This window comes from Schistosoma haematobium, chromosome 6 (assembly GCF_000699445.3).
Source record: "Schistosoma haematobium chromosome 6, whole genome shotgun sequence".
NCBI classification, from domain to species: Eukaryota; Metazoa; Platyhelminthes; class Trematoda; order Strigeidida; family Schistosomatidae; genus Schistosoma; species Schistosoma haematobium.
Window position 1 is genome coordinate 9545919 of NC_067201.1, and position 11833 is coordinate 9557751.

The 11833-nt window shown below is 33.5% G+C and overlaps 1 protein-coding gene across 1 annotated transcript in view; it reads left to right on the plus strand.

Moving 5' to 3' along the window:
• MS3_00008473 (uncharacterized protein) overlaps positions 1–3790 on the plus strand; it is a 39279-nt gene extending 35489 nt beyond the window's left edge. The window contains exon 2 of the mRNA XM_051216812.1: positions 927–3790. Coding sequence (XP_051065427.1) covers positions 927–2618 — 1692 coding nt within the window. The 3' untranslated portion in view covers positions 2619–3790. The remainder of the gene's footprint in view (positions 1–926) is intronic.
• Positions 3791–11833: the final 8043 nt, after the last annotated feature.

Genomic DNA, 11833 nt, shown 5'->3' on the forward strand with positions numbered 1-11833 from the left:
TACATAACTATTACAATTCGCTTTTTCATATTCATCTCAGTCATTCTTTTCATGTTCACTAATGTAATATAAAGTGTTTAGACTGATTTTTAAATACTGTTTCTAGGTTGTAAATCAGCTGATGAGAAATCATGAGATTAAAAATTAATTCATATATAATTCTGATACGTTTGTTATTCTTGGTTTGTATTAAATTTCTCAATGGAAACAATCGTATTAAACCTAAGTATGTAGAAGGTATGTAGTGCTCAGTGTTACACCACTTAATGTTCTGGTACGGCCAAGGGTGCGGAGAATTCACTCTCCCTCTTGAAATGCCCCCGCATAACCACGGCTATACAGACACTGTCAATGAGGTCCAGCTCACTGCCTTCTCAAAACGAGGGCGTTTTTACTAAACTGAAAGGACGAAAAGCAAATGTCCGATGCTTTAACCGGGTTGGTGGATATGGGGGATCTAACTAGGAAAGTTGGAATACCCTGATTCCAAACCAATGGTGCACATGGGCTCCAGAATCCTGAGGAAGCAAAGAGAGTATGAGCCTATTTTTAGCTACCGGCTACTATGAGACTGCATCTTTTACAGTTTCTCCACTGTCTTGTCGATTAGACCTTTAGGTAGAAGGCTCGGAGAGTGGCCGCCTAAGAAAACCGCCTGCTTCGGTTTGGGCCCTTACATAAATCGAATGACGAAATGTGACGGATGCATATTTGGCGCCTTCTTGTAACAATGTTTATGTGTCTAAATAAATAGAAAACACAGTGTAATATCATACTAGATTCTTAATGTCATTAAAAATGATGCTAACTAGAAATGTGGAAATACTTTTTTAAACTTCATTCATTGTTCTATGACTTTAAATTTGATCCGATATATTGATAAAGTATAAGTACCTGACTTTCACCTCTTCTGTCTTTTATTACAGGTTGATGCAGATGAATTAATTCCAGTTTGTGGTGTAGGTCGTCAAAATACCAATGTTCTTGGTGCATTTATTCTTGGACCTCAAACCGTTCTAATCACTTTAGGAGGTGTTGCGTTTACAATTGGTTTCCTGTGTTTGTTACCATGTTTTCGCAAACGTAAATGTTTTTATTGGTCACATTGTAATACTAATGGAAATCAATCAAGTCGACATCATTCTGTTCAATATAAAAAACAAAATTATAATCATGGGATAGATGGTCAACCTACTGACAGTAATCATACATTGACAAGATCTATGGTCAATAGATCTCATCATCACCATCATCGTCATCATCATTATCAACCTACATCTCATAATACCCATCAACCTCATCATCATGCATATGATCATCAGTCTCATCCACAATTCCATAATCATTCTTCTCGACGTTTTCATCAAAATTATCCTCAACATTTATGTTATACAACCTCAGTGTCATCATCTTCATCATGTGATCCAATGGAATTTCGTATTGGGTTATTCTGTTTTCTATATTTAATCCCATTAATTTGTATGAATGCCTGTGATTTATACGAATATTTATATCGTGATAAATGGTTAACTATTCCCGATTATAAACAACATTTGAACGATCATAATACTAATACGAATACCAATAATTATAGTAATAATAATATGAATAATAATGATAATCGTAAATTAATGAATAATCGATATCATAACATTTATGGGACAAGAAATCATCCAGAGTTAATGAATTTTGCATCATATTTATGGAATATTAATGAAGTATATGGTCCAAATCCAGAATTATTTATGTTACGTATATTTATGTCACTTGTCACTGGATTCACATGTAGTTTATGGATGTGGACTGTGAAAGGTTGTTGTTGTTCTTATTTAAATTATGATTGTTGTTTATGTGTAACAAATAATATTGGAACATTGAAACAAAAACGGTGGGAAAATCAAAATTTACTGCGAAATTCAAAAATAGTCGAATTGACTAAACAGAACTATTTATGTTCAAATGAATTGATTAAAAATAATGACAATAATGGTAATAAGCATATTTTAAAATCCAATTTTACACGTACACCTGATGGTACCACTTATACACTACATCCATATGCAATTTATCAACATACAAAAACACCAGACAGTTATCATTCACAACAATTAGGAATAAATGGACAATTTGATCATCGATTTCCAATAATTGGTTGTTGTAGTAGTACTAGTCATACTAATACTACTACTAATCCTGATAAAAATTCTACTAATATACCATCTGTATTAACTAAAGGTCATTTAAGTCAATTAGATACAAGTTTTGTTGTACGTGATTTTGAGCATTCAAATTCTACTACACCGGGTTATTATAGTCATGCAAAAATTAGTCCAAATATGATTATTGACTCAATGAGTGAAGACGCATCGGCCTCGTCAATTCCACCACCTTTACCACCATCTAATAGTCGACCTCCACGTTTACCTGCACGTGGTGATCCGTGTGTTGGAGCATCATCGAGTCAAGTATTTGGATTAAATAACAAAATGAATACAGATAGTTTAGATAATCATATAACTAACGCCACCATGAATAATAATGTTATTAATTTTAATAATAATAATGACAATAGTGAAACTGAAAATTATAGTTTAATTCAATTTCAAATCACAAGTTAATATGAGTAGTATCATATCATGAAAATGTTTCTAAATCACAATCACACTTTGTTTATGTAATATATTTACTTATGCAAGTGAACAATATGATCTTCCACATCGATTTCTTAAGGAAATCTTAATTTCTTTCCTTTATAATTTCGTTCTTATAGTTGTTATTGTCATCACCGTCGTCTTCACTATATATATATATATATATATAAACAGATATATGTTTCATTGTTACTGGTGTTCTACCAATAGATGAAGTCTATGTAAGTTTTGTCAACCTCCGCCTCAGTCCCCTCTCCGACCTACCCCCTCAATCATTGTGATAATTTAAATTGTTATTATTTTATCTTTTAAATCGCATTGTTTTATTTTTTTTAATCATTTATTTCTCAAATGGTAGACATGCATTTATTTGATTGTGTATTTAATACAGTATTCTCTCTTCTTTTTCTAAGTGTATATTCATAACAAAACTTCAAGTATATATATGTATTCGGTCTTACAGGGTACATTTACAGTTATCAAATGGTAGTCATTATGTAATATATGTTGGCAATTAATATGTGAGTAGTCTAGGAATCTAAACTTGCACAAATAGGCTACACAAAACATCTTATAAACAAACAAGTTATTATTAGTGGTGGTGATGTGTGTATGTGTAAGAGCATGCTCATGACAATCCTTCTGTCCCATTTTGTTCAATCTTTTCTTGTACAATGTTCTATGATCAATAATAATCATTGAATCTCTCTACATGTATTATTTATCTTTATTTATCGTTCAATTATATTCGTTTGTTTATTAATGATCATTTGTGAACAATAAGAATGTTAGAAAATAACAACATGATGATGATGATCATGATTGAACAAGGAATGTTTCATATGTACAATATCTACATAGATCTATTGGATAGTGTCTTTGAGTATTTTGGTGAAGTGCATACGTTATATATATGACTTTTAAATTAATATTATATATTCTTCACTTTACTAATCAAGTAGAACTAGTGGAAAAAATAAAAAAAAACAACTGATGGACAGACAGACAGGCAACAACGTCATTTACCCCAAACTCATAATAATTATTATTATTATGTGTTTTTGTTCCCTTTTCTTTATGGTAAATAAATAAAATAGATCAACAAATATGAGTATTCATTGACAAAAAAATGTTTTGACCTATTCTTTGTCTTGATTTCATTCTTTTCTGTAGTGTACGACAAGATGTTCGTCTGACAATCAAAATGAACGAATATAATGGATAGCATTATAAGCAAAGATGGATAGTGGTTAGCAGTGGAATCAAGGATGAGCGTTTCGTCCTATTTGGGACTCGTCAACTGGATGTACCTGAATCTCGGAGTTGATGTTCACTATGGGACTCGAACCCAATACCGTTCACTTGAAACGCCATCACACTATCTACTTAGCTACTGAATGCTGATAGCCACTTGCTTGTGCAATGGGGTGAAGTTTAAAATCGCAATATTAAGTGAATTTACAATGGATAGCAGTTTGTTCTGTCCTATGTCGTATCTGAGAAATATGGTCTGTAAAAGAAGACAACGTTTGTAGATTATTTGTAGTAAATCATGGGTATCTTTGAAATGTTTCTGGGGTATATTAGGAATACTGAGTGAATAACTTTGATGTTAGAATCATAGTAATAAGAATGGTAAATTTACTGATACAGTAGTGAATCTTGGTTGGGATTATTATTCACTCTTAATCCAGGATATTGGATCGACTGACTGAACATTTTAGGGAATAGTCCAACACCTCACCTCATTTGCTCACTATCTTCAAGCAATCTGAATGAAGAATTGGTATAAATCCTCCAACTCTTGGTGGGGTTGAAATGACTATAGGCATTCTAAAGTGAGGGAGAGCATCAAGGCCCGATGAACTAACCCTTGAGATTTTAAGGATGATGGCCCAGTTTTAGAAGTTAGGTTGACTGAGATCTTAGCTAGAATCTGGGAACTGGACCTAATCTCATCTGACGGGTCTCGATTGGTGATCATCCTAGTTAATAAGAAAGGATAAAAGTTCTCTTGTGACAATCACAAACGAATCCATTTAACCAATATAGTGTCTCAAGTATTAGCCTCAGTAATACTTCGACGTGAAGAGTGAACCTAAGGAAGTCAGATTGGTTTCAGAGCTGCACTTGGATGTATAGACCAAATATTCACCCTCTGGCAATTTCTGGAACAGAGACACACTTTTCAACGTCCGACTACAGTTGTATTCCATGACATTAAGATGGCTTTTGACTCCGTTGATCGTGGATTACAGTGGCAGTGTCTGTCGTTAAAAGGCATTCCAAATAAGTACATCGACATCTACTCGAATACTACTAGTTGACTCAAAACTTATGAAGAACTGTCATCGGAATTGGTTACTTCAAGTGGTGTTCGTCAGGGTTTTATACTTTTCCCATTTTTACCTAACTTTGTCATAGACATGCTATTAAAGATAAAACCTTCGTCGTCTGTCTTTTTATGGCTTGACCTTCCTGGAGATTCACTTGTCGACTTAGAGTACAGATATGATGTAGTTCTGTTTGTTGAAGACTCTGACAATATGCAGGGTCTTTTGACCAACTTAGGCAACAATGCAAGCATATTTGGGATATAGTTCTCTCCCTCCAAATGCAAAATGTTAATTCTGGATTGGGTTGCGTCGTCTGCCGATTTAGTGATAGTGAGTAAAGTAGTTGAGCGCATCGATCGCTTCACTTGTCTTGGGAGCGCCATCACTATTGATGGTCTGGTGTCTGACAAAATCTCGTCATGGATTCGGAAGACTCAGTTGGCTTTTGCCAAGTTGCATCATTTGTGGCTTAGGCGAGATATCCGTCTGCCAACCAAATGGCGAGTTTACTGCACAGAAGTTCTCTTCGTTCTACTTTATGGATGTGTATCATGGTCATTAAGAATAGAGGACATTTACAGGCTACTAGTATTCGACAATAGGTGTCTTCGAACACATTGCTCGTGTGTTTTGGGACCACTGAGTAAGCAATTTTAGGGAAGGTCGCTGGATAAGGATCCCAAATTAATTGAAAAGGTAGTAAATCTTCATCAACTTAGGTGTTTGGGACACGTATTACGTATGCCTAACCATCGCCTACATTTATGGGCGATGTTGGCTGGTGTAGGGTTTGGCTAGAAGAAAGCTAAGGCCAGTGAAACCAGAATTTGGGATCAGTTCATGAAGTTATTACTATCGAAATGACCCATGTACTCAGGTGTAGACTACCTGGTTGAGGTTCGTGTGATTATCGTAACTTTGAATGACTTGTCTCAGAATTAGTCTCAGTAGAGCAGGATTATTAATTGTTGTCTTCCTCTAAATTTTAAGCTTCTGAATCTCTCGTACTTTTTTTCGCTAGTCTGTATTTTCTTGAATCATATCTTGGATGCCTGGTCTTTTCTATTACCAATAGTATTGTGATTACCTCTACTTCTCTGGGATTTGATCTGATAATTTTGTCTCTCTGTGCTAATGGGATATAACAACTTGATCTGGTGTACATACATACCAGATTCAACGTTGCAACTGACTGACTGACTTAGTCGACTGAATTGGTTGGGCGATGTTTATTGGTGTAGGAATAGGTTACAGAAGAATTAAATGAGGGGTAAACGAACACGTGGCATCAATCCATAACATCACTAACTGTTAAACTAACCTATGCAAATGGGTAAGAGCTATCGGGTTTACATCCACTTAGTTATCTTTTCCAGTGGTTATAGATATTGGATAACACGGTTTAGAGTCGGTGTCAGGTTATACGTTATTTATGACAGTCTGACTAACTTCAGTATCAATGTCTACCTGTTCAGGTTTAGCTTTCAACTGCACAATTATAATTAGAACTAGGATATTCGAATTTTTATATAGAAGATATTAAAATCACACTAAGTCTTGGGTAACTGTTTAAATTTAAAGGAAATTTTAATCATTTAACATTGAATTGTTCTCCAACTGATAATTGTATAAAACCACTACACTAATCAACTATAATCTTATAATTTTAATAGTTGAAATCATGAGTTAATTGAGGCTAGACCACCATGAAAAACCTGAAATCACTGAATGACCATTTCGTCCTATTGTGAAACTGCTCAACAGTGCGCATCGATCTTATAATCAACTGTTGATTAGTTTTGTAATGAATTTCAGACTGAAACTTTGATCCGCAAAATAATAATTTGTTCATAATATTTTGAATGGGGATTAAGATGTATAACAGATTAATTGAAGTTTCTAAATGGAAGATAATAAATAAACCAATCTTGAACCCTAAAATATGCACACACATAAACAACAACAAAAACTTATTTACCTCTGATTACTTTTCAATGACAAATTGATTTATGGTATAAAAAAAGTCTATATTTATGACTTGGTAACAGAATAATTATATATTGATAGAATATACCAAAAAAAGATATTTGGCTGGGAATTTAATGGTAAACCATTAAACATTTAACTAATGGATAAATTTCATTTAGCCCTGCAAAATTTTGATATTTTTCAGCTGTTTTTTCTTCTTTATCAGTTGATCACCGTCAACATAATTGTTTTAAGAAAAAAAACAGTATGAAATGAGTTTTTCACTCAGTAACTAATACAATAAAAATGAAACAGTCGTACAGTGCATCCAGGTTTTCCATGGTGGTCTAGCTTTAATTGACCCATGATTTCAACTATTAAAAATTACTATAATATCCACAGAACCCCTTCTGATACTAATCAACATATGCTCACTAGTGACTGGCTTCATGAGGTATTTCCTGGAGTTCTAATGAGAAGCAGTGAACGGTAGAGTTCAACCAGGTCTGTTGTGAGATAGTAACTCACTGAAGACAATGGTGGATATGTCTCTCAGTTTCGTGAGTTGGTTGACGTTAGACATTAACACCGTTGGATGTCGACCAGCTCAGTGTTCTAAAGGTTAAGCGTTTGCGCGCAAGACTGATAGGTCCTGGGTTCGAGTCTTGCAGGGGGCGAGGTCGTGGATGCGCACTGCTGAGGAGTCCTACAACAGGACGAAACGGCCATCCACTGATCTCAGGTTTACCATTGTGATCTAGCTTCAATTGGCTCATGATTTCAACTAATGAAATTACTATAATATCCACAAAACTCCTTCTGATACTAAAAATGGGTTTTTCTTAAAAATGGTCTAGTGAATTATCACTTACTAGCTTGTATCCAAGTGAAGATTGTTACAAGTTATTAGCCTATAATGGATAAGATTATTCGAGTTTGTGTTGAACTTTAAATCGATCAATAAATAAGCTTGGTACAAGTTATGTTGAATCAGTTGGGCGAGTGATCCTAATGTAATTTCATTGATATAATTCGATTAGCCTTAAAAGGACTTGATAAATGTGACATTTTATTCAGTATTCAGTGATTGATCAACATAAAAATTTAAGTCGTACATATGGTCAGTTCTAGTTCGAATAGCTCAGTGGTAGCATCACAGACTGTACACAGACAGTACATGATATGGAATTAGTTGTTTCTGGAAGCATCAATTGCATCAACAAATTATGCGAAATTTGTTAACAAGTGCCTACTAATAAAATGGTCTTCAGAAAAAAATAAACGTTCTTGTTAGGATATGGAATATGTGAAGTTGCTTAATTGTGAATGCAACAAGTGTCCCATGGTCATTATTTTTTTCAGTTTCTATCATTCTGTTTAATGTTAACTAATTTGAAAATGAGTAGTTTTCTATTACAAATACCTCGTCATTCTGATAACATCTCAGCGTATACTCAGTCGTTTGCAACTGGCTTCAAGGTGAAACAGTAGTCTTTGAAGCTTTAAGAAATATTCATGACTACAGTAAATCTTATCTACATACTGGATAATCGTTTAATAATACTGAATGTAGGTTAATGATATTGGAAATGTAAATAATTCAATATAGGTTTACTGGTCTAAAGCTGACGAGTTGATTATTAGTGACATTTGAAAGCTGTTATTTTGATCAATAGTTTTTAGGTTCTTAAGTGTACATTGTTAAGAAGAGTTTCAAACTATAGACAAACAAATGTCTCATGCTCTCTAACTTTGATTCGCATTAAGTCTTGATGAAAACTTGGTATTAAACAAACATCTTGTTAATTGATTTCTGGAATACATGGATAGTAATTAAATACGTTGTTTGAGGACTACAGATCAGGGCACAAGAATAGAATTCCTTATGAAGCTTACGTGTTAAACGCGATATCAGCAGCTTCACTCAAATTTTTACTAAGATTGAGTTATGGCTGGTAGTAAAAACCAGAGCTTGCGTTTTGTCTTATTTAGTACTTATCATATGAATAAATCTCCATCCGGGACTCGAACTCAGAGCCTTTCGTTTCAAATATCCGACCTATTGAGTCCAAATAGTCACTTATCTATTCAGTGAGTATGATGTTTTTATGATTATTCTTAAGTGTTTAGATTATTAACTTGTTGATATTCTTAACTAACTTGTGAATATTAGGAATATCTAGTTAACTATCAGTTACTTTTTCAAATCCAAATGAAACTAAACCTTTTGGAATTCCAGTATTATTCACTAACTCTATTATCTATTTCATCGAGATTATACATGTGTATATAACATATTTTTAGCTATATATATATATATATACTATAGATGCTGTCAATCAAGTCATTTGGGAATAATAGAGGCCAAGAAATAAAAAAAGGGAGAAATTCTTCAATTTAATCCTCTCCAGATGTGTGTTTACTGTTGTTTTTTCAATCATTTTTCTATTGTGTTGTTCACTTGTCACTCAATAGCACGTTCACTCACTCACTCTCTCTCTCTCGCTTGCACCCATGCGCTTGTACTCTCTTTTCTACTGAGAGATAAAAAGAAACATTACCGACAAAATGTAGATAATAGAAGAGAATAGAATAATAAATATAAATGAATTAACAGTAATTTAGTTTAGAAAAACAGTAAAAAAGAAACAGAATGAGAAGAAGAAGAAGAAGGAAGAGGAGAGGGAGAAGAACGAGAAGAAGAAGGACTAGTGTATTACAGTGAAAAGAAACAGGTAAACCACACACGTATATACAGATATATATGTATAACATAGAAAATCTAATCTGTTTATGTGATATATAAATAAATATCTGCATTTTAAAAAATCTTCGTACCACTTGGATAATGAAAAACTGTACATTTATAGAAGGATAATAAAACGGAGCATGGAATCATATGGAATTCTATATAGTTTTAAATAAGTATTTTCTATAAATATATAAGTTGATTGAATGAATTAGGGGAATAAACTTATCAACATAGTTCATGTTGAATATGGAGTTAGTTAGATGTAGAAAGATGTTTATATATGTGATCATTAACGATATATAAAATTTATAAACATGTATAGAGATGAATAAAAGTATGTAATTGACAGAATAATAGTAATAATAATCATAAAAGTAGTGTAAACAACATGTATGATGAATGTTTACATTTATCACATATTATGAAAGGAATTTAGATTTACACTAATCATACGACATTACATATATATAAACATATATATACATCTCCGCCTGGAATCATTCCGGAGCTATTGCCAGTCCTAAGAATGAGTAAGAGGAAAGAGTCGACCGTGGACTGAGTAGCACCAACTCATTAAAAAAAAACAGATAACTAACACTACAGAATCGTTAACCAGAGAGAATTAACTAAACTTTGTCGTGCGGGGGGGTAGAAGAGTCTTCATACAGAAAAATTATATCGCCATTGAAACTCTCTGAAAGCTATATAGTTGACTCCTTCTGATAACCATAGCAACAACAGACATAAAGGTATGGAATACGTGAATAATATAAAAGACTAGGAGGATCTTTTAAATGACCGTAGAAACGAAAAGATACAAACTAGCCCTACTTGGATATATATCGTTATCTACAAGGCGGCCTGTTTGAATATCTGGGCTACCTATTCTTGCCATCTAGATATTTTAACAAGTTATCTGTTTCCTTGCTTGTTTTAATATATTATTATGTCAATTGTTTGCATAACCTATTCAGTTGTGTTTGTGAAATGTTTACAACTGTTCTCTGTACAAAAATGTACAAACGGATACATTGTGATGCCTGGCAATATGCATTGAAAAGAATGATTATTATTCGGATGCTGACTTCTGAATTGCTAACATCTAACTGGCGATCACTCAATATTTATCGTCAATATTGATCAAGAAATAAGGGACAGAAATTCGCTGAGATACTTTGTGCTGGGAATTCTATATTGTACCAAAAATATAATATTGAATAAAGCTTATATATATTCGTTACTTAATATTTAGTGTGGCATTAGCATACTATGAAGCTGATGACAGTTTTAGGTAGGTTGTATTTGTCCCTTGATTGATATAAGTTAGAGTAATATTAGAAACTAAAGAGTATTGGGAAGCCATTTTACTAAAACTACTCAGCACAGCTCAACTGCGAACACTCTCCAGGACAATTTTAACAATCTGACCAAGTTGGTGTTCATCGGTTGAAGGTATTCAATGGGGGAACTTTATTTAACTTAGATTACGTGATAGTTAGTACGCGTCAACAAAGCATGCTTGTAACTGTGTAAAAACCGATGTTTACTATTAGAGTTGACTCCCTGTTATCCAGGTCCATGATTTTAGAAGGTCTTGGGTTCGAATGCTGTGAGCGGGATCGTGGATGCGCACTGTTGAGGAGTCCCACAATGGGACGAAGCGGTCGTCCAGTGCTTCCAGGTTTTCAATGGTGGTCTAACATCAATCGATTCATGATCTCAATTAAAAACTTAATAATCTCCTTAACCTCATACTGATAACAAGTAATTGTTGTTAGTAGTACATTAATTTTTAATGAATCTGTTCTGATCACCTGGACGAAGTTACATTCATTGTTGTAAAGTATGATAGTAAGAATGTGTGTAGTTAAATATTAAAACCAACTTATTCCTAAGTTACTTCACTTCAGAGATCACATATTCTTATCGTAACTTTGAGAGAATACTTGTCAAATGCTCACAACTTCAGTGGATTTCGGTAAAATATTTTTTTGTGACTGAAGCCTGAAACTGTCTGGTCTTCGATAAATATAATTCACAAAAAATGTCTTATTTGTGATAAGAGTTATTAACTAATACTATATATATGAAATGAACAATGTATCCCAGATCAAAGCATCTGATTA